At 36.5% G+C, this 23,139-nt stretch overlaps 1 protein-coding gene across 5 annotated transcripts in view; it reads left to right on the top strand.

The window, feature by feature from the left end:
- Positions 1–2,753: 2,753 nt before the first annotated feature.
- The window catches only part of LOC135707875 (histone acetyltransferase KAT6B-like), a 70,879-nt gene continuing 50,493 nt past the window's right edge, over positions 2,754–23,139 (top strand). For 3 of the 5 annotated variants that reach the window (XM_065229781.1, XM_065229779.1, XM_065229778.1), the window contains exons 1-5: positions 2,754–3,136; positions 9,876–10,452; positions 10,678–11,006; positions 11,062–11,190; positions 21,184–22,913. In XM_065229781.1, coding sequence (XP_065085853.1) covers positions 9,889–10,452; positions 10,678–11,006; positions 11,062–11,190; positions 21,184–22,913 — 2,752 coding nt within the window. In that variant the 5' untranslated portion in view covers positions 2,754–3,136; positions 9,876–9,888. The remainder of the gene's footprint in view (positions 3,137–9,875; positions 10,453–10,677; positions 11,007–11,061; positions 11,191–21,183; positions 22,914–23,139) is intronic. The other 2 variants (XM_065229777.1, XM_065229780.1) reach the window with 2 other exon arrangements.

The raw sequence follows: 23,139 nt of genomic DNA, 5'->3' as shown, positions 1-23,139 counted from the left end.
TGGAATTATCTTAAGGAAAAATAGTAGAAATTGTCATTACTGATCATTACAAAACGTATCGCATGACAAATGTAATGCTCACTGCGTGTATATGATCATTTCTTCGGTTATATTTAATATTTAATTGCAATACCTTTCGTGGACCTTTCATAGCATCGTAATGCTTGTTTACTTTGCACGATAGGTAGCCGGTTTGACAGTTCAATAGGTAGACTTGGCTTCACTCTTGGCGTGACTCATTATACACCGACTCTAACAGAAACCACCATCAAGATAGCGCTATAACATGTTATAATTCTGTAGTCTGAACGTACTATTAGTCGTCTGTCACTTCGTTTGTGGTTATAACATGTTATAACGGTTGTCAAATAATTGCAACACAGAAACCACCATCAAGATAGCGCTATAACGTGTTATAACCAAAGATGAATACTAAGATGAAACTGTCGGAAGAAAAACTTTCTATTTTAGTGTCCTCTTTCACGGTCCCTTTCATCCAATGAATACCCCCCGTATTCAAAGTAATTTTGTGGTTTTGCTGCCCCCCCGATAGAGATGAAATTTTGCGCTCATTTTTATCAAAACAAACACACCAAAATCAGAGATGTCCCATTTTTTAATTACTCGATTAACAACTAATCGATTATTTTTTTGTTCATTGTGCTGTCATTTTTCCACCAATGAGAGTGCAGCACATGTTTGAAACGATCGGTGATGATCCTCTGGATATGTTAATGCTTATATCGGCATGATATAACCGATTACAAATATTTTACTTTTCGGTTCGTTGATCGATTAATCAATTATTCGAATGAAAATCGGCCATCACTAGATGAATGTGAAACGTCATTTCAAATATAAGGACCGTACATAAATAATGATACAATTTGAAAGGGACCGGGACTAATCACAAATTACGTCCACACGGTAACTGAAATAAACACGAGTGTTCACCGGTTGTTATAACTCTGAAGTCTGAACGTACCCCATAGAAGTTAGGTGTCGTATGTAAAATTGAGCTATGTTTTGGTCAGTTGGCACCAGGCCAGTGACAAGGCCTATACCAACAGCAGCGTTTGAAAGTAGGCAGCATGTCCCGGGCTCAAATCATTTATTTTGCTATGCTGGGCCCGCTGTTACTGTATAACATCAAATATATTATATTAACAATATGATCCACTCTTTCGCTTAAGCTGGCGAACCGAATTTTTAGCGATGAGAGCACCTCTGTGGCCAAAAAGGCTACCAATGTATTTTTTTTTATCATCACGAGGGGTCAACCAAATGAAAATTTGTTTACTATTTCAAATGAATGTATTTCAGCATTTTATTTTATTTGATGACCACAGTGACATGTCAGACAAATTTTAAAGTAATATACACAATGTAATTAATGAAAATAATTTGACTCTTACTTTTGTAATAAGTGCTGTATTCGCACCCCTCGATTGTAATTGAATGATTTTTGCTGACCTTTTTCAACGCTAGATGGTGCGTGAAGCGATATTTTGTGGGTCGCCATATTGCAACGTTTGGAAAAGGTATGAATGGATCATATTGTTAATATGATATATTTGATAACATGTTGCCTACGCGCCTGCCACTGGGCTGGTTGGCACATACGACGAATAGTTTTTAGATGGTAAAATGAAACAGAAATGAGGTAGCGGGAGCAAATTTTACCTATAGTAAGAGCACAAACGTTTGTGGTAAAGGGCCACCCACATTAGATCCGTTTGCGTTGCGTTGACGTAAATTTGACAGTTAGACAATAGATTTAGCTGTCACTTTGCCGCAACGCGTCCGATCCGGATCTAATGTGGGCCTTCCCGCATAAACGCGAACCATAAATTGACCTTACCTAAAATGGTTAAAAATTGTTTATAATCCCTACTAAACTTTAACTGAAATGGTTATGGAACTTTACATGAACGTTTAATGATAAAGTTTCATTCTTATGTATTATGGTTGTTTGGAACTGGACCTTACAAATAATGTGTTGTTAAGAACCATTACCATTCCAAATCCTTGTTTTCTATATACATTTTCAGAAAGAGAACTATATAGGAACGTTTTTACTTATGATTTGAGAGCATTAATGGTAATGGTCATGGTAGTCAGTAAGGTCCATTAATGGTTTTGTATTATCGCTCAACTTTACGTGGAATATATCGTGAATTGGTAGTCAGTAAATTACAGGCAAGCAATTCGCGATATATTCCACATAAAGTTGATCGATGTTACAAAACCATTCGTGGACCTTACTGACTACCATAACCATTACCAAATTTATGGTTCGCGTTTATGCGGGTTCACTCGTTCGATTTAAATGATGCAGTTGTGTGCGCTGATTGAACGTCAAAAAGCTCTACAAGACCTTTGGATTTTTTATTAGCGTCAGAATGGCGAGATTCAGCATGGCAGGCGGGCAATATTGTTTTCACGCTGTTTCAAAACTCCCCAAATTTGTTTAGAATCCACCCAAATCGGTCGAAACTGAACCTTCCCAAAAATGGGTAAACAATGTTGGGAGTGACGAGTTGACAAATAAACAAAGTCGATCGGATTCACCTCAATGTTTTCCGTTTGTCAACTTGTCGATCCGAACATAGTTTACTCATTTTTGGGTAGGTTCATTTGTAACCGACCTGGGTTGATTCTTTCCAAATTTGGATTGTTTTGAAATACCGTGTTGATTCACTAACTTCATTTGGCATCACTGAAACGAAGGTAACCCACTCACTGCGCGGGCTTCGGTTCACAAATGAAAAAATTAGCCATTTTGTCAAAGAAGTACGCAGTGGATGAGATGTGTATCAATAAAATAACAATTCTGTTAAAAATCGGAAACTAATTTGCAGCAAATCGTTACGTGAAATCGTAGTGAACGTGAGGAAATCGAAATTCGTTACAGATCAGCAGTACATGCTAAAAATTAGCTGCTAAGTTATTACAAGGAGGAAGTACGTAAAGGAATTGGTGCTCTAGGTGCCTGCATTTGACCAGCAGAAAAGTTTTGCCGTCGGCTGTTACAGTGGAAATTAGTAGCCGCGGCCGATAATCTGTTTTCTATGGATTGAACGGTTTAATTTTTGTCTACTGGATTTCATTTGTGCGTGTTTGCTGAAATCTATAGGTGAGTACATAGTGAAATTTGAAGAAATCGTTGTTAAATTGCAGAAAGGAAGAAAAAATTCTTTAGTGCAAGATGGCTGCCGTCGGCATGTCCGTTCGGCTGTGAATTCATAATGAATAATATTCGTATGTAGAGGGGCTGTTCATAAATGACATTCGTATCAATGGTATTGTTGTTGTTGGAAGGTGGTTATCTTCTCTTCTCTTCAGGTGGTTTTCAGTGTTGAAAAGTATTGATTGTAGCCTAGTACGATAAATATCTAACAAAGAATAATAAGAAATTGATACATATGCAATTATCATTATTGTTAACGTAAACAATGACTGTTTTCGCTAAATTATCGAGAATCGAAACTACCATTATCGTCGTGTAGAGGAAGATTTCATCTATCCGATTAAATTGTTGGCTTACGTGTATAGAAATTTACATCATAAATCATTGTTTACAGTTTGTTATTTAGGCCCATTGGACTTAACTTATGTGTAGCTTAAATCAATAACATTCACAGTTAACCCTCTCATTCCCAAATGGTTTCAGTATCATAGCTTGAATGTCGTGCAAATAATTTGTTTTTTTTTTCTGAATAGATATTTGCAAAATAGTTACTGTTTGTATTTTGTACTTGACACTTTTTTGGCAGAACAAGGAGGAAGTATACATTGTTTAAAAGATTTCACTTTAGGGTATACAGAAAAAAGCTACAAATTGTAACAAATCCGATTAATATGGTTAAATGTAATAGATCTAGTACTACTTATCAATTATGTTAAGACATCCTAAGGTCCTAAGTAACACCAATTCATATAATTATGTTGAGTAAACTTCTTAACAACAAATTCAGTTATAGAATTGTTATATAAACTGTTATAGAACATGCGTGTTGCTAAGGGTAGCTCTTGTACATCTTTAACCATTTTATTATACCATGCGTTGAAAGATGAGTGATCAACACACGGGCTCGTAATCTCAACGTCCATGAATCGCCCGAAAAAAAAATAACAACAAAGATACATTAAAAAACAATGTAACAATAAGACGAAAATTATTGTCTTAACAATGATTTATATTGTTACGTCTACAATAAATTTACCTTGATTTATGTTGTACTAAACAGTAAAGTTCATGGTAAATGGAAAATTTACAATAAAAAAGGGGGGTTGTTAAGTATCTTAACAATGAAATTTTCGTAATCTCCCCATATATATTTTTTTTCAATAACATTATATATTATTGTTATTTTACTGTTGGTTGGCGAATTTATTGATTAAAAAAACAACAGTGTACTTAAAAGTGTATGTGTTGGCTTGAAAGATATACTTTATCGACTTTAAAAATAAATCGAAAAAATAAAACATTGCCCCGGGAAGGGAAGGGGGGTGGGTATGTCTGTTACGGGTGAGTCCTTTTTTTTACTGGTTATGGATTGAGATTCGATCCGGAACTTGTGAGAAATGGAGGCCAACTTCCCTGCACTCGATCTCTCTAGGTTACGTCTCCTTGGTGGTTGAGCGTCGTTGATAAGTTAATGCACTCTACTGGAGAGAATCGCCCATGAAATATGCTTCCACCTGAGAGTTCCTTCCTGACATCTTCAAGTGGTGGAATTTTTTATTATTATATTGTATGATTATTGACTGCACGGAAAAGGTCTGCATTAAGCGGGATTTAGATGAGGCAGGTGAGTTGAATTCAACTCTAACCGATCTGGTCGTAGGCGTTCAATTGACTTGGCAACGAATAGAGCAAGTCCGATATCGGTCAGATTTCTGGACGCTCATTTCGCAGTTCAAGTGAGTTGAACGCTGAATTGAACCATCTTAACCTTTAGAGAGCTTTAGAGAGGGTCTAGGATAAAAAATAAGCGGACGCGGACTGGCTGGTTTTGAGCCAAATGAACTGTCAAAGCCAGAGCCATACGAGCAGCGCCTATCTTGATTACATTGGCAGTGTTGCTGACGCTCTCATAGTCTACATGCTTCAATCAGATTTATTTTTATTGTTCGTGAAGTAACCCACAATGAAAACACACAAATTTTTAATGTAACAACAATTTTTATTGTAATAGAGTTGTTCATTATTGTTCATGATCGAATCATGTTAACAATAAAATAAATGAAAAATACGATAAAAATCATTGTAACAACATTTTATAATGTACATTCATTGTACAGCTAGGTAGCAGTTTTGCCGTTTTCGGAAGGGTACAACATTATAACAATCATTTCTATTGTCGACAAAAATTAAATGTTAAAATTTATGTTAGACCATTGTTTCCACTGAAAATTTCCCTCCCCTTGGCTAGTTTTTGCACCTTCCTGTTGGTGGGCGGGCTTAATTTCATGCTAGTGGAGTGTTGGAGACGGTAGGTTTATGGTCGGCGTTGCTGGCTCATGCCGCGATAGAATGGCGTCATGGGCAGGCAATGGGGATTACTAAGCTTCCCCTCTCTGATAAACCACTGCATGAGAGAACCAAAGATCTAGTCTAGCAGTGATAGTATCACACTTGTTACTCCTTTAATTGAGAGCCGCGTCGTAGTACGCTTACGTATAGGCACTGACGTTGGGTGTGATACTGGCGGGTTTTGCCGCAAATCACTCTTATTTTATTTATTTTTACGCAGATAGATTCATTTGGGTTTGCAAGGGAATTATACTATTGTAATATTTCTTAAAGTGCCCAACAGTGCTCCTTCTATTTGCGTGACAAGCTTTCATTGTTGTTTTCATTGAAGTATTACTCAGAAAACAATGTTAAACATCATTTTTGTACATGGTATTGTAACTAATCTTATATGTGCTTCATTTTGATTTGGGATAAGTGTTTGAACTATGGCTCGGGATTTCCACTGTGGTGTGCTTCTATTGGGACATACCCATATGTATTTTTGTGGGGCCACATAGTGGAAGCGTGAGAGCGTAGTTGGAACATTTACCCTATACAATATACAATTTAAAATTAGCTTGGAAACTAACTTCAAAGTGAAGCATTTTAGTCACTTGAAGGTGTCATCTGGGACGAACAAAGATATAAGATAAGATATGTAAAAGCCAGAAGTACTTGAAACACGTTAAATTGTAGTTTAAAAGCATGGGTTATGTAGGTAGATTAGAGATTTCAGTTATTTATTAAATAAACTTCAATTATAGAATTCAGAAATTTAATTAACATAAGAGATAGGACGCGGGGGGTCCGCTTAGGGAGGCGACTAGCCTATGAAGTTGTATAATAAATCTTCCTATTTAGTGTATTTGTTAATTACAGACAATGTCAATAGCGAAAGTCATATCTTCAACCAGGCGCTTACGAACAAGTGAAATTTTAGGAAAGATGTGTTAAATATGTTGATAGGTTTGAAATAAGAATTAGGATTGTTGTGCTTTAGGTAAGGTATGATGTGTCAACAAAACCCTTTTGAGCAAATTTTCAGACATCAAAATGATTGAGTGATTTATTGAAAGACATTGCGTTGCGAAAATTGACAAGTCATACATCTAACATAGTAGTAGTAGTAGCAGTGTCGCATAATCTTATCACAATTGCTGCAAATAGTGCTGGAGGGGCCAGCAGGGCTGAATACGGATCAAAACTAACATAACTACTAACACTAAAATGATCCCGGAACTAACACTTATCCATTGCACTTTTAGTTATTTATTAGTTTTATTTTTCTACTAAGTCATCTATGCTTCTTTCAATTGTTTGGATCAAGTACAACTAATACTAATCTACCTTTATGTATGTTTTACTCCCTTTTAACCCATTATCTTTATGAATGGCGAATCATATGACGTGAGACACGTACAAGCTGGAACTCAAAGAATTACTTCGAACAGGATGTCAAACAAATTCAGGACCAATCCAAATGAGACCAGAAACCAACAAAGCATCGGGGAGTTATATATACTCGGAGAGGTATTTGATAAATAATCAAAAAGTAGTAAGTTAAAATCATAGTGGAGCCAAGGATCATGAGAGGTAATTGTCTATAATTCATTAATTAGTAGAAATCTCGATAACTTTTTCAAGGGAGCGTATCGGCTTTTGTAGGCGGCGCGTTTGGTCGTCGATTTGGCGTAACTGATGGCTCATGCTAGCACTATCATCAGATAGGGAAATTTTCCTCTACCTGGTAGTGGTGTTGGTAGGCGTGTGCGAGCTGCCGGATCGACGATCGGATGCATTGTTTGCAGGAGCTGGTGCTTCCCTTTGAAAAAGTAATCGAGAAATAACCATATTATCCTGTAATTGATATTACTATTTTTATATATCAATGAAATTAGTCATGACAGAGTAACAGATGGGGAAGGACAATAGACACAAGTTGACACAATAAACAAGACAAGTGGGGGTTAATACACAAGACAAAATAAGTGACGACAGAAGACAAGACTGGGACGAAAATCAACCTTTTAAAAAAACAAGAATGCGCAATTATATTATCAAAACTATTTGGATCAGCACAAAAACAACAGTGACCAAACGGGCACCATAGCCTAGGAACGTCTGTGTGTTGATTTAAAATAGAGGCTCATAGAAGCAAAATTTATCAATAAAAGGGGTCCAGTGTAGAGTTTTAGCAAGTTGCTGCCACTGGATCACTACAAAAAAAAAAAAAAAAAAAAGTTATCAAATGTTAAGCCTGCATTATCCGTTTCAAACAAATGGCATACTTTTTTTAAAAATCACATTTTTTGGTGTAAATACAAACATTTTTAAAAAATATGTCTATATGGACCATTTGCATGCTATAATTACGATTGACTTTTGCTTCACGTTTCACCCTAGTGTACTGCTCACCAACGCCTGGAACGTTCTTCCGACAATGTCTACGTCGTTAGCGAAGCAAATTAACTGACTGGATTTATTGAAGATCGTGCCCTGCCTGTTTAAGCCCGCATGTTTTATAACATCTTCTAGCGTAATTTTGAATAGGAAGTCATCTTTCCCATCGCTTTGTCGAAGTCCTTTGCGTGTTCAAACGAATCCGATAATGCGACCGATATCTTCATACAGGACTGTACATCTAGCCTTGATTGGTCTCGGTTATCCAGGGTATCTTCCATCTCAATAGTAACATATGCGGCCTTGAATTCGATGGTGGTGCGTAGGGACTTGATATTCGCGACACTTTGGGAGGATCTGCCACAACGCAAAGATTTGATTTGTTGTCGATATGATACGAACAGATGGCCGAACGAAAAAAGGACGAAACACAAAAGCACGAAAATGTATGAACCTACCATAAAAAGCCGAACATGTATAAATCTGCCACAAAAGGTAAAAAAAAACAGAAATATTTATCGTTCGGTTAATTAAAAATATTACAATTTACGACATTCGCTAAATGATATGCATTTCTTATATAAAACTAGTTGTTACATACATTTGAATACATCAATGGCAAGTTTTTCGTGACATTTTAGTATGTCGCAAAACATTGACATATAAGCGCAACTTAAAACTTGGTTGATTCAGGGCTATCCCAGTTAAAGGATATTCGGTTTACAATCCTTCACTTTGACCTACTTGGTTTGTTGAAATATTGCTGATGATTAGCCGAAATGAATTTAAATGGAAATTAAAGCAACTTTTACAACGTTTATGACACAATACTCCGAAGATTTAAAAATCAATCGATTTTTATTCCAGTTGTTTTGCAATGCACGTATGTTTTTCGAATTTGTTGTTTTTTTTTTTATTCTTAAAACAAGCAGTTTAATGGTGTACTGTAAAAAGTCAGAAGAATTTGTTGTCCCTAGATCTTGAATTCTAAAACTTGAGTTTAAGGAATTATGATCTTCAAGATCTGAAATTGTCTTCAATAGTGATGCAAAATATCATGACACTCACTCGACACTCGTCAACGCATCAACCGACTATCGCTGACAGAACGTTTTGTCACGCAGTGAGAGGTAGAGCCATGGCAAACAACAATCACCAATAATGGTCGCTGCTCAAAGGCAAAACCTAACACTCTTTACTGATGATGAAAAGCACAACGTAAACAGTGAAGACTTCAGTACGATGATGAGAAAAAGCGAAACGACAGAAGAAAATGAAAACAATGCCTACGCATTCCAAGTTAGTCTCGGTAGGCGCGACTGTGTGAGTTACAAACAAAGCTGGCATAATTTAAACGGAAGCTGTTGGGCTCACTCACCAACACTCTCACATAAGCAACCAAAGCAGCAACTGCTTCAAAACGAGCACATATGAGTGTCGTGATTGTCGGGAATGACCACCGCTGACGACATTCACTAGTTGCTTTTCAATATTCTGTCTTTCGTCAACTCATGGTCATGGAGAGTGCTTCGATAAGCACATTGATAGGAATGTACCAAGCGTAACTACCATCAGCTGTTTGACGATCGTGATGCGATAGGTCGCAACTCTGTTCTTCAATGCAGGGTATCGATTTTATACAAACAGCCATTCCATAGCAAAACGATACAGTGGTTCTCAGAATTTCGTAAAACATTGGTAGTTTTGTTCCTTATTGCAAAATATTAGATCCGTATTTTTTTATCTTAGGGTGGCCATATTATATATATATATATTATATATATATGTATTATATATATTATGTATATTATGGACCGTGGACATTTGCCAACCCCCTCCCCCCTCTACGTGGGCGACAGCCCTTAGACTACAATTTAAATGTTCCATATTTCATCAAACAAATTCAAATTATTTTCCTAAGCCAATCATTAATTGTAGTGTATTTGTTTCTTAGATACCTCAACAAAATGCGCGAAAGCTTGGAAGACGTGAGTCCACAAGTTTGGAAGGAGTGGATCCTGGAAGCAATCAGGCGTATCCGCTGCCAAAAGCAACGGCCTAGTGTGCAAAGGATTTGTCAAGCAATCGGTAGCCATCACAAATTTCACGAAGATATTGTCGCGGAGAAGCTCGAGGAAGCTGTGGAAGCAGGAGCTGTGCTAAAGGTGTACAATAAAGGCTTGCATTCGTACAAGGCTCCGACCAACACCCAACGACGGGTGGTTGTTGTTACGAATGATAGTGATTTGTCGCGTTTAGTGGTTAAAGCTGTACGTGACCTTGGAGAGTGCGATGGATCGAGTTTGAAGTCAATAGAGAACTATGTTCAACAAACGAACAATCTGGACATAACTTCCGGAACTGATTTCAACCTAGTGATAAAAAATTCAATACGAATTGCTTTGGGAGATGGCAGCTTGCTCCATGAAGCCAAGCTGTACAAACTTGGAAGCGTTGTTAAACCTTTGGCTAAACGGAAATCTACTTCACCTAAGAAAAAGGAAAAATCGTCATGTGAAACTCCAGCAAAGGTTAGTTTAAAATAATCTGTTCTTAATTAGTGGATATTTTGGATCAATGCAATATCAAAACACAGGATGGAAGTAATTTCTCTCAAATATTTCTATGTAAGCGAGATTAGGAACAATTACAAAATGATACCCAACTTATCATTACTTATAGTCATTACACATACTTTGACAAGTTGCGTGGCCCTAATTGTATCAGTAATAAATATAATGTTTCCTTGTTTACAGAAAACGACCAATATAGTTTGCGTGGAATGTCTCGGCACGGAAGCGAAAGGTCCTTCAGGTTTACCGGAACCTTTAAGTTCATGTAGTGGTTGTGGTATGTCACTACATAATAAGTGTGCTAACGGTGGCGATACTACTGTACCTTTGGTGGCATTGGTTAAAAGAGGCAATAGATGGTACTGCGAAGAATGTAAATCGTGTGACGGTTGTTCCACGCAAAACGAAAAAGGACCGTGTGTACTTAGTTGTAACTATTGCTTAAAGAATTTCCATTTTGCGTGTATGGATCCTGAAGTTAACGTTTCTAAAAAACTTAAATCTGTCTGGAGGTATGAAAGTTTAGCGTAATTCTCAAAACAGCTAGTTTACATTTTCTGTTTCCAGGTGCTCTTCCTGTATGACTCTTTACAGTCAGAATATTAAGTCGGAAATGGACATCCCTTTTAGCGAACCCGTGCTAAGGAAGCGGCCTGATACTTTGCAAGACAAACTAGATGAAAAGAAGAAAAAAAGGTAGGTTGGGGAATTTTACCTTCCAGTCAACAACAGTGGGGGTTATTCCGAGAGTCGAAGTGAGTTCTGTCACTAGTGAAGTGAGAAAAGTCACGTCGTGGTGACGTGACTCTCCATTTGATTTGCACGTCCCCACGACGTAACTTTTCTCACTTCACTAGTGACAAAAGTCACTTCGACTCTCGGAATAACCCCCAGTATGTAGGGGAAAGTGAAGTAGTTGGGTTACCTTAAGAAAATAATCACTAATAATACCAAGTTCTAAATATTAAAAGCAAACTTTTGAATATGACAGAAGATTTTAAAAATGTTCGCTTTGTAATCGAAATTAATCCGTTGTGATAAAATGAGCACGCTATCGGGGCGGTAATATTCTGTTTTCATGAGGATTTAAGAAAGGTCAACAATGAACAGTTTTAGCATAAAAAGATTTAAAAGAAACATTTATTTTCTATAGACTGCCTATTTAAGGCTACATTTTACAGTCTTGTGAATGACTGATTTGTTACAAAAGCAGCTGATTTATTTGTTTATTTGTTATGTTTGCATCAACAGACTAGAAATAGTCCCAATGATGTGTTGTAAAAAAAAAGTACAGATTATACAGACTACATATACTACAGTTACAAACGAAAATAACTATGAAAGCATTGTCAAGTTACTAAAAATGTATAAGTCTTAAATTTTACACTTAGCTGTTGGGCGTCAAGCACCTTCGATCAGCAAAAAAGGCAGAGAACCTTCGGCGAAGCGTATTCCAGGTCAAGTGGAAATCGAACATCGACGCTACTCGGTTGAACACTCGCTGCAAGCCATAAATAGCGCTCCCTAAGCTATAATTAGTTCGAAGAAGTGGAAGTCTCAGCATAAGACTGTTGCGTAGTGATCGAGGTTGAACATTAATGTTCACTTGTTGATTCGTCCTTGCAGAGTATCGGCGATGGTTAAGGCTCTGAAAACATCTCTTCTGTAGTGTTTTGAGTATTTTGTTTTTGTGTGTTGTATACTACCGGTGGAAGCATAACTGTCTCATGTTACAAAACACAAAAACGAGAAAACTGCAGTTAAAGATTAAACAGACGTTGTGCTGCTATCGTAAAATTTCACGGAAAAATTTGGTTGTGATTCGAAAAACTGACGTTATACAACTATGCCATAGAAAGTTTGTCAAAATTTTGCATAAAAAGAAATTTTTCCATTACAAAATCTTCTGTGACACTTATGCTGCGGATTTCTCTGACGAGTTGAAAAATGTACGCATATCTGTCCCACTGTGAACAACTTCTCAGTTGCTGCTGTTGTTATGTTTGACACTTCGTGAGTGACGATTGGAGTTTTTTCTTTAAAATTGTTGATTTCAGTACCAACATTTCAAAGGGGCGTAATTACATTTGTAAACAATGGATTTAGCCGTCGATTTATCATGGAAAAATGCTTACTCATGAAAGTTAATGACACCACAGAGGCAGAGGAATGTTTCATCTACCAGCTAGCATTGCTAATTTGGAGGGGTGAGCATTTACTTGCGAGACATCGACGGCTAAAGCCAATGTTTACAAAAGCAATTACGCCCCTTTGAAATGTTGGCACTGATTTGAATGTGGGCCGTAAACGTCTGCCATAGAAAATTTAAAGCAGTACGGTGTTTCCAGTGGTAGTGATAGCTATTAGTCTTTAACGAGACAATTGCTCTTGTTGGCGCGCATAAACGCTGTCCAGACTGAGCAGTTATAACATGTTATAACGGTTGTCAAATAATTGCAACACAAACCACCATCAAGATAGCGTTATAACATGTTATAACTCTGTAGTCTGAACGTACTAATACGCACGATCATTTCAAATGTCTGCATGTACACGTTACACGTACAGTACACGTTGAACTAATTCAAGCCTCGCCCGTACGTGGACATCATGAGAAAATTGTTTTTCTCAAAAAGGACGATATGAGCTAAGATACGCAAGTAACATCAACAGTAAGGACGTTAAATACTGCAAACTGTTTTCCAAGAAACAACTCCAGCTGATCGCCAACGATACGTTCTCTACTGAAGCTAACGTACTCTGGTAAAGGTCTCCTCGTTGAATTGAAGTAGATAGGAAGGCCTCTCTGTTGGCAGTTGTCGTACCTGTTATTGGAGAAAACGAAACATCCGGAGTGATTTGAGATTTGGGCGTAATTGCTTTTGCAAACACCGATTTCTCGCGAATAAAAACTCAGCCTAGAAAACTTACAACGCACTCGTGTAGATGAATGATTCCTCTGTCATTTGGAATAGTTTGTTCGCTAGATTGAGCTTTTATTCGCAAGAAATCAGCGATTGATATATTTGTTTACAATAGCAATTACCCCCAAATCTCGAAGTTCTCCGGACATCATTTTTAGTTGGTCTTCCGTCTAAGCAACATCCATCGGAATGATAGTTATTTAAGGTTAACCGTTGTATGCATTTCTTTCATTTAAAAAAAAAAATCATCATTTTACTCTATAGTTTTTCAATAGCAAATTATCATATTGGTCACGAAAAAGTTCAAATAGGGCAAGGCGTTGCAAGTTGATTAGTACATTGTATAATTTATTTGTTTGTAAATAGCAACAGAACTGAGAATGATAGCTTAAATTTTCCAAAAAAAAAAGTGTTAATGTGCTTACAACGTTCAAATAAACATCCAAATAATTCAAAGATTAATTTTACCATTTGGGTAATCGTTTAGATCTTGTAATATGTTTACGATGTATTATTTGGATAACAGACTATAAAAGCATAACTGTCCCATATGAATAGGAAATTAAGCATGGGACAATTATGCGAGTATCGGCAGTATAACTTTTGAAGAATGGACAGATATGCGTCCACTTTTGCAATGGGACAAAACAACTTCACTTTTTTTTTAAATTTTTCTAGAATAAACAGCATGTTTTAATATAATATTTAAAAAAATATGTATTGATTTATAACGTTAAGCATCATAACCTCAAAAAGTCAAAATGTCACATGCTTCCACCGGCAGTATAGCTTAATCAAGCAAACATATGTTTCATCAGCTTACGGTTTATTCAGCTCTTAATTATCTTGAACCTTTGAATTTATTTGACATTTAGCAAAACTCTCCTCAGAAACTCTTTGGAATTCTCCTCAGAAACTCTTTGGAATTCTCCTCAGAATACCTTGGAATTCTGTGCTGAATTTTCTTGAAACTTTTTTAATTTAAATTCTTGTAAATCTTTCATAAAAATAATTACGAACTTGAAATTTATCATTATCAGAAAACCCTTTAAATTCTGTTTATATCAGGGCTGGTAGCGAGTCACTTTTTAGTGACTTGGTCACTTTTTTCAAGCCAGTCACTAAAAAGTCTCCTTTTTAAAGTCACTTTTTCTTGTAATCAGTCACTATTGTGCGTGAATTTATTTCAAGATTGATCAGTATTTGCTTTGTGACGTTTAATCGTCTTTGTCTATGTACAGGGTGTTTACTCATTTTTATAAATAAAATTACCGGAGTTTTCCAAGTAAGTTAGTCCAAGATCTAAAAATATTCAATGTCTTGAAATTCAAGATATTGAAAACTTTCAAAGTGCCACAATTAAGGAAAAAAAATGATTTATTTCAAGTTCGTAATTATTTTTATGAAAGATTAGAGATCTTCACGAAACGAAAATCAATTATTTTATTCATGTGTTTCATTTATACATTTTTGCCAAAACATAAGCCATATACATTCCATAAGACATACCACATAGGTCATATAAGAATGCATTAAAGGTATGTGTGACCGCTTATACATTTCATTTGACACATGATCTTCATTAACTTTTTGCAAGGCGTCTGCTTATTAGTTGACTTATACATTTTATGAATAATCAGCAATAGAAATTTGCCAAAGGTATAAGGAGATTTCTATCCGTGTTCATTGCAGTCCCATTAACTTCACAATTGTAGCAACTTTGGAGAAGTTCTGATGAATAAAAGGAAATGCTGAGAATTTTAGTGAAGCTCCATAAACAAACTGTGGGAACATAAGGGAAGTTCACACGCTGAAAATGTTTAGAATATACTGGAGCGGTTGTTTTATGAAGTTCCTAGAATTTCTGAGAACAGCTGTCAAGTTAACTTGAGAAATATAGAAAACTTGAGGAGTATTGTGAAATATTTTAAGAAGTTCTAATCACCTCAGAAAAGCTAGATTTAGAGATCTTTAGGGAATTTTAGATCTTAAGAGCAGTTTCCGTAACTTTAATCCAGACTTTTAGAGCAATTTAAAGATCTATAATCGTAAATTTTGAAAAACTCATGATAGTTCCATGATGTACTGAAAAAAAATCGAGAACCCTTAAGATGTTCCAAGAATTTCAGGGAAGTACAGAGACCTTCAGATAATTTATGAAAACTTCAGAAATATTTCGTAATTCAGAATCATAGACATTAAAATTGTTGTAAAGATTTAATTTGTTTTTAAGATTTATTTTCGTACAGATCATGATACTTTAAACAAATGTCTTGCGCAGTATCAAGTTCAAGATTGTTAAAACAATTTCTTAATTTATTCTCTTTCTCTAAAATTCGGTATAATTACCCATTCAGCCCTAAATCTATGCGACCTTAAAAAATCCATGAATCTTAAACTTTGTAAATTCTGGCGCTTTAAAATAATAAATAATAAGAGGACTAAAAAAAAATTCAAATTGATTCTAAGTACCGTAAAACGGGGTAACATTGATAGTTTTTTAAAGTATATTCTAAATATTTTTTACAGCAATGAATGTTTTTCAAATTTTATATTTTTAAAACAAGTACTGAGGATCCAAGAATTAATTCGTTAGTAATATGTTGAACAAAAATTAAGGCATATGCACTATTTTTTTAGTTTTGTGATTTGGGGTTACTTTGATAATGCTCGATGAATGTAGAAAAAAATAAGTGAAACTCAAACAATTTAGTTCTTTAAATATTAAACTTTAAATGGGATATAATCAGAAAACTTCACAAGCAATAAAATTACACTGGAGTCGCTTTTTACGCGGGTGATACGTCCCGCGTAAAAAAAACGCGTAAATTCCGGAATCCGCGTAAATTCCAAAATCCGCGTAAAAAAAACCGCGTAAAAAAAGACCGTGTAAAAAAAACCGCGTTAAAAGCGACTCTAGTGTATAACGATAAACCACGTAAATTCTAATAAAAAACCAAAATCCGCATAAATTCCGAAATCCGCGTAAAAAAACCGTGTAAATTCCGAAATCCGCGTAAAAAAACCGTGTAAAAAAACCGCGTAAAAAGTGTACAACATTAAATTTGTGATGGTTATACTGCCGCTCTTCGCATGTCGGTCCCATGGTAAAATTCAGGCAACTCTCCACAACTCGTAACAATTACCGTCTACACTGAAACAATACATTTGTCGTTTCTTTTAGTGTAACACCCCGTTTTACGGTACCTCGAAAATAGCGTGATATTGGAATCATTATTTTTATTAAATATTGAAAACCGGGAATTTCAAAATGAAAATTCACTGGCCACCCTGCAGTAAGGTGGGGTAATATGGGTCATCCACCTGTTTTTTTTTGTTAACATCAACAGGATCGATGTAGCCCCGATGCTAGTTTCATAAAGCAAACCATCATTGGGGTTGCACTGAACCTGTTGATATTGTCTATCAACGCTTGGGAAATCGGATAGGCTGAAGGCGTATAAGAACCACGTAATGTACTGCGATAATCATTCATAAAAGCCGGCGCACAATAGATATTTGTACCATTCGTTAAAACAGCAAGCTGAGAAAAACGCTGTTGAAGAGTTTTTCCTTCATGGGCTCTTAAGGATGAGACAACAAAATTGTCCAGGTTCATAAGTCATGTCTTATGGAATTCTTAAGATTTTTTGCTTAAGTGTAACTCTTTTTCGCAAAAAATGCTAATGGGACCGCACAGGGTAGTGTAGGAGTTAGTTATTTATCAACATAACACATGTAAAGTCTCATATAGACTAAAGTTAATATCATTTTTGAACAGCAAAATAATTATATTATAAGTTTCTTCTTTTTCCAATAGTCTTTTCGGTCAGATTATGTGTATAAGAGTCACGCCAATGAAACTTGCATCACGGTTTTTCTAAAGATTCTCCGCTCTTTCACTTGGCAACAGAGGACTTCTGCATCAACTTCAAATGACAAATGAGCGAAAAAGAAAATTAGCGACTGTAGTACATCATTATATCAGTGATTTTGTCGAATTTTCTCAATTAACAAATATAACAAATTTTCATTACTGATCATTACCAAACGATCCTATGGCAATTTAATACCCCGTACAGACTATGGCTTATATCGTGTTATATCGGTTGTCTTGTAATGAGCTCTCATACATAGGATTTCCAGTGAAAACTAGATGTATGAGTACTCATTGCAGACTATATGCAATGTTAAAAATCGGATCATGATATAAGCCATAGTCTGCATGCTTGGCATACACAGTTTTGGTCACGAACAGCTCATTTGCTTATAACTTTACACAGAGTTGACGAAACATCGTTCTTTTTGAAGCAGTAGATATAATAGAGTTTAAGCTTGTTATAGGTACATAAAACAAAGTAGATTTCAATTCTAGTAATAAACTGTATTTGTTTTTGTGTTGTAAAAATGAAGTGAGAAATGCTCGCTGCACATCTCGGACTTTAAAAGTAAAAATTCAATGGTCTTGATTCAAATGTTAAGATTTAACTACTTTTTGCATATCTATAGTAAGCTATGATCCTAATCTATCAATTACTTTAAAACAAATGAGCAGTTGGTGTGTACAACTGTGTATGCCAAGCATGATAGTCTGTACGGGGTATAAAGCTCATTGTGTGTTTATGATCATTCGATTGCATTGCAATTGCAATACCTTTCGTGGGGCTCACATAGCATCGTATTGTTTATTTACTTTGTACAATAGGTAACCGGTTTTACAGTTCAATAGATAGACTTGGCTTCACCTTTGGCATGACCGACTCTAGTTTTTTTTTCCTTGATTTGTTTTCCGTCGATTTTGTTTTCCGTGCTAACCACCAATGCTACCGACGCCAAGGAGGCAGCTCCCACTCCTGGACCCTACCTATCGACCCATCAACTTATGAACCGGGGACCAACGGCTTTACTTCCGAAGGAAGGCGTGATCAGTTATGCCTCAAAACATTCCGGCGGCGCCGCTTGGGATTGAACCCAGGCCTGCTGGGGTGAGAGGTAATCACGCTTACCACTACACCATCGGCGCCGCGGACTCTATTTTTGGTTATATTTTCATTTAGTTTTTATAATTATAAGTTTTTAAAATTATTTGTTTTATTATTAATGAATGCTGGATTGATTGATTGATTGATTTCTTTATTAAAGCGCCTTTCAGCCGTGGGCTGATTTGTCTCTGAAAACCCCAGAGAGAGGTTTTTCTAGTTGGAAAGGCTGGGAATCCCAGAAGGGAATTCCTCAAATAAATTGAAATTGAAGCTGTCAACCAGTGTTGGGAAATATCAAAAAATCAAATCTCACCAATGCTCCAGATTACGCTTGATTTTCGTAGACAAAATTCAACAAGCATACAGCTGCGCAGCTCGGAATATCAAGCTAACTAAACTCACCAGTTGGAAATCTCACCAAATTGTGGTGAGATTGAGTTTAATGATTTTTGCTTTACACCCGAACGCAACCAAAGGTTCCATAACGGCTGGCAGCAGTCACTTCTTGTATGTCATCGGTCAACTGTAAATAGAGATAGCATACTATACTTTCTCTTTCTAAGAAAACGATGTGCAACGGAATGATTTTTGTGTCTAGTCAACTCTCCGCTTGATTTTTGCACGTTGTGAATAGTCTCGCAATATCAAAGGAGCTTGTTAAATCAATATCACGCGTGATATTGAGAGCGGAAAAATATAATTTGATTGATGATTTTGCCAACACTGCTGTCAACACTCTCGGCGAGTTCAATGCTACAACACTGAGGCAAATAAACTTAAGAATTCCATAAGGCATAACTTATGAACCTAGACAATTTTGATTTCTTAAGATACTTATGAATCGCTATAGGCATCGCTTCTGGAATTGCTCTAAAAACAACAAAGCTGGCAATATACTGTTCCAGGCAGCAGCTCGTTCTGGATTCCACATCCACTATCCGGATACTCCAACATTCTACCCATTTGGTCTTGGACATCCGTCGACCTTAGCTCTTGTGCTGTTCAACAACTTGCTCAGCATGACGAAACATGTAGCCCCTACAGGTGACTTTCGAAGTCAGCCTAACGAGATCTCCTGAATTATATACTAAGACTGTCCAATGCTACGCTTGCGCAAACTTGCTGTCGTTTCAAAACGTGGTGAATGTGATCTAATGGATCCTCTGAATGAAGTTGATACCACTCTTACCTTCTTCAAGGCTATACTTACAAAAATAGAATAGATTTCCGTTACTGAGATCACCCCACAGCCCTATGATGTTGCTCGCATTCTGGAAATAACTCAGCGTTTAATATAACTTCGGAACAGGCGACGTCGTCAGTGGATGAGAACTAGATTCCCTTTCTTCAAAGAAATACACTGGAGTCGCTATTTACGCGGATTTCAGAATTTAAGCGGTTGATTCTTATACACTGGAGTCGCTTTTTACGCGGATTTCAGATTTTACGCGGATTTTTTATACGCGGCACGGCACCCCGCGTAAAAAGCGTCTTCAGTGTAGTTTTATCATTAAACAATCGCATTCTGCTTGCTTGAATATTTTGTTAAATCGGACAATAACCAAATGGCTGACGATTCGGCTACAGCTGATGCTGTGATACATTCATCGAGCAAATGCTTATGAAATCTGCTGACAATACATGCCTGGTTCACCCTACACGGTAACCGCAAAAAAACTCCTTTATGACTAATAAAGTATACATTTTTCAAGGAAAACGGGATTAGCCACAAAATGAATAAAATGTTACGCCTTTATGAGTAATTGCTAGTACAAACACAAATAAAAGGTGTAAAAAATATACAGATTTTAGGGGTAGTACCGTTTTCCCTCGAATATGCATTCTTTGTAGCAAAGCGTTATTGACTGCTTAGGCTGAGTGTGAAATCACTGCTCTATTCAATTCATTGCTCTATCCAGACCGTATGTACCAAACGGTAAAGGACGAGGCAATGAAGGAACAAACAAAACCATTCAGTCACTCACGAACAGGCGACTCACACCGCTGGCTATCGCTCACACAGCATTTAATTGAGGCATTTTTCCATAGAAAATGTACGCTCAAGGATTGGGTACCATCCACCATAGGACTCTTGATGCAGGAGTACCAGTAAACGTGGAAAGTAAAAGCGAATCCTACGAATCCCAGGCAATTTTCTTCACTTATAGACGAATCCCTAGAAACATGCCACAGAGTCAAGTTTCCAGCGGTGGACATGTTGCATACCTTGGTGTGATTCTTGATACGAAACTTAAGTCACTAAAGTACTGCTGTACAAAACCGGATTTCCTGCTTGGTATGTTTGCGCTAAAAGTCACCGCAATCAAATACAGATTAAGCAAAACCGATTACTCACGATGATGTTGAACTTGGAGCATTTTCACCCAACCGATAGTTCCTGAGGCTGATCCTAAATTCCACATTAGCTGTTTGTCCTTCCTTTCTCCAAATCCCCTTCTCCAAGAACTGGCAGTATAACATTGTGATATTAAAGTTTAGCTTCTTCTTCTTCTTCTTCTTCTTCTTCTATCTTTGTTTTTCTTAAATAAATTTTTATGTTTTTTTTTTGTAAATTTTTCCTTGTTTATTATGTAACTTGTCCGTAAGTATACAAAAAATTCTTAACTGCCTGATCATCTGCTGCGAGGTACATCCAAATTTCAGAAACAAAGATCAACACACAAATTGTATTCGATAATATTGAAATAAATAAATAAAAAATAAACAACATTCAATTAGAACATGAATTATTCTTATCTATTTTTTATTCTATTTCCTCACAGGTCTGTTTTGGATAACCAATCGCTACATGAGACTCAAACGATCCGAAAAAATATGTCATCGCCCATGCAAGGGAGCTCTAGTGCTTCAATGAAAACGCCAAAAGCGAGTTCATCGTCTAAAACCATTAATCCACGTCGTATCAAGCAGCAGCAGCCCCAGCTATCGTCACCGGAGCCTCCGGAGCGGAACGAGGAATTGCCCGGTAAACATTTCAATAAATTTTCTTCCACTATTGTACCAAACCCGATGATGATGACGACGATGTCCAGAACTGGTATGAATGAAAAGAATTTGTTTTTGAATCAACCCACGCGCGTGTTTTCTCGCGAACAGGCTGCTTTTCTTCTGTCGTCGTCAAACAAACATCAATTGTTATCAAATTCCGATCATATGTCAACTGAAAAGCAGCCGAAATCTCGTTTTTCTGCTTTAAACAGTAAAAGATCTAAACCCAAATCAAGGTCTGAAAAAGAAAAGATCCAAACCAATGCACAAATTACAAATCAATCGAAAGAATCTTTCCAATATAATGAAACCAGCAGTGCAAGTGACGAAGAAGTTGATAAAAGATTCAAATATAGGAAAGATAAAAAATCTATAAATCTAGAAAAAGAATCTAATGTCTATGAAGGACAATGTCGTGCCGTTCAATTGTCTGAGTCATCATTTGAATCAACTAGCAGTGATAATGAATTACACAATTATACAACAAGTGACAGTTGTAGTTCCAGCTCAGATAGCAATAATGATTCTGATAATAGTGATAGCTCTGATAATGAGGAACCAATGAAATTAGAAACTACTAAAAACTGTGATAAACTACAAAATTATTGGCCAGGTTTAAATGGTCAGATTGGATTACTTTCTGCCAAAGCTGCTCCACGCCTAAGTGCACCAAACCCAAAGTCTACAATTGCATTTATTGGGTGTAAAATAAGCAACAATGATTCGTGGGGATTTGCTGCAGAAGCAAAGAAAAATATTGATATTTTCAGACAAAAATCCGAACAGGCAACGACAAAAAGTATTAACAAAGCATCAGCTGTAATAGCTAAGAAGGCGAATCAATCTGTAAAGCAGAAAAAGGATACAGTGAAGATGTTGAGTGACAATTTGTCACAATACTTTTCCCCTAACGATTATGTTCGTACGGCTGAGAAAAAATATGGCTTACAAAGCACCGTTGACCCTAGGTCGAATGAAAAGCTGTTAAAAGAATCAAAAAGTACATCCGGAAACTATGATCAGACTCTTACGATGAAAAGGAAACATATTGAGTCCTCTACAAAACACGACAATAAGAAGGAATCGGAAACCTGCAGTAAAAGCACAATTTTAAGTCGTTGCTTTTCATCAATAAGAAGTAATCAGCAAGTCGCTAAAGATAATTATAATCTCTACATGAGCTCAATCGGAGAGGAAGGAATGTCCGAAAAGCTCTCTCCAAGCAAACTAGTAAAAAAAGCTATTAATGAAAAACACTTTGAACGGCAGAATAAATCTCGCTTCGGCAACAACGATCCACAGATGATAAAAATGTACAACACTGATAATAGAAACAGTTGTTCTAGTCTCTCTAGTAGTAGTAGTGTTTTGCCAAAACAGGCGGTCATTTGTAATTCCATCGCATCCAACAAAAGTGCATACAATGCTGTCCCAGCTGGAAAAGCTGATACACCTGGCGCATTACACCATCTACCGCCACACAGCAAATCTCCCTCTATAATGGGTAAGAAAATATAAAATTCATATGACGATTGACTAAACATTTCTGAACAGGCATTTTATGAATATTGATTAAGATATGAGTAATACACATTTGGTGTTAATAGAGCAAATCGAAATATTTAATCGTAAATCTTATTGCCATGCCTTTTATCGTTATAGTAGCATTTCTGGATGCTACTATCCGTTTTTAACAATTTGTAACTTTCGTAAAGGACCATGTTGTCCTA

Source organism: Ochlerotatus camptorhynchus, unplaced genomic scaffold (genome assembly GCF_037179485.1).
Source record: "Ochlerotatus camptorhynchus isolate MF236.1 unplaced genomic scaffold, CSIRO-AGI_Acam_v1.1 ptg000322l, whole genome shotgun sequence".
NCBI lineage: Eukaryota > Metazoa > Arthropoda > Insecta > Diptera > Culicidae > Ochlerotatus > Ochlerotatus camptorhynchus.
This window is presented reverse-complemented; position numbering and strand designations above follow the sequence as displayed.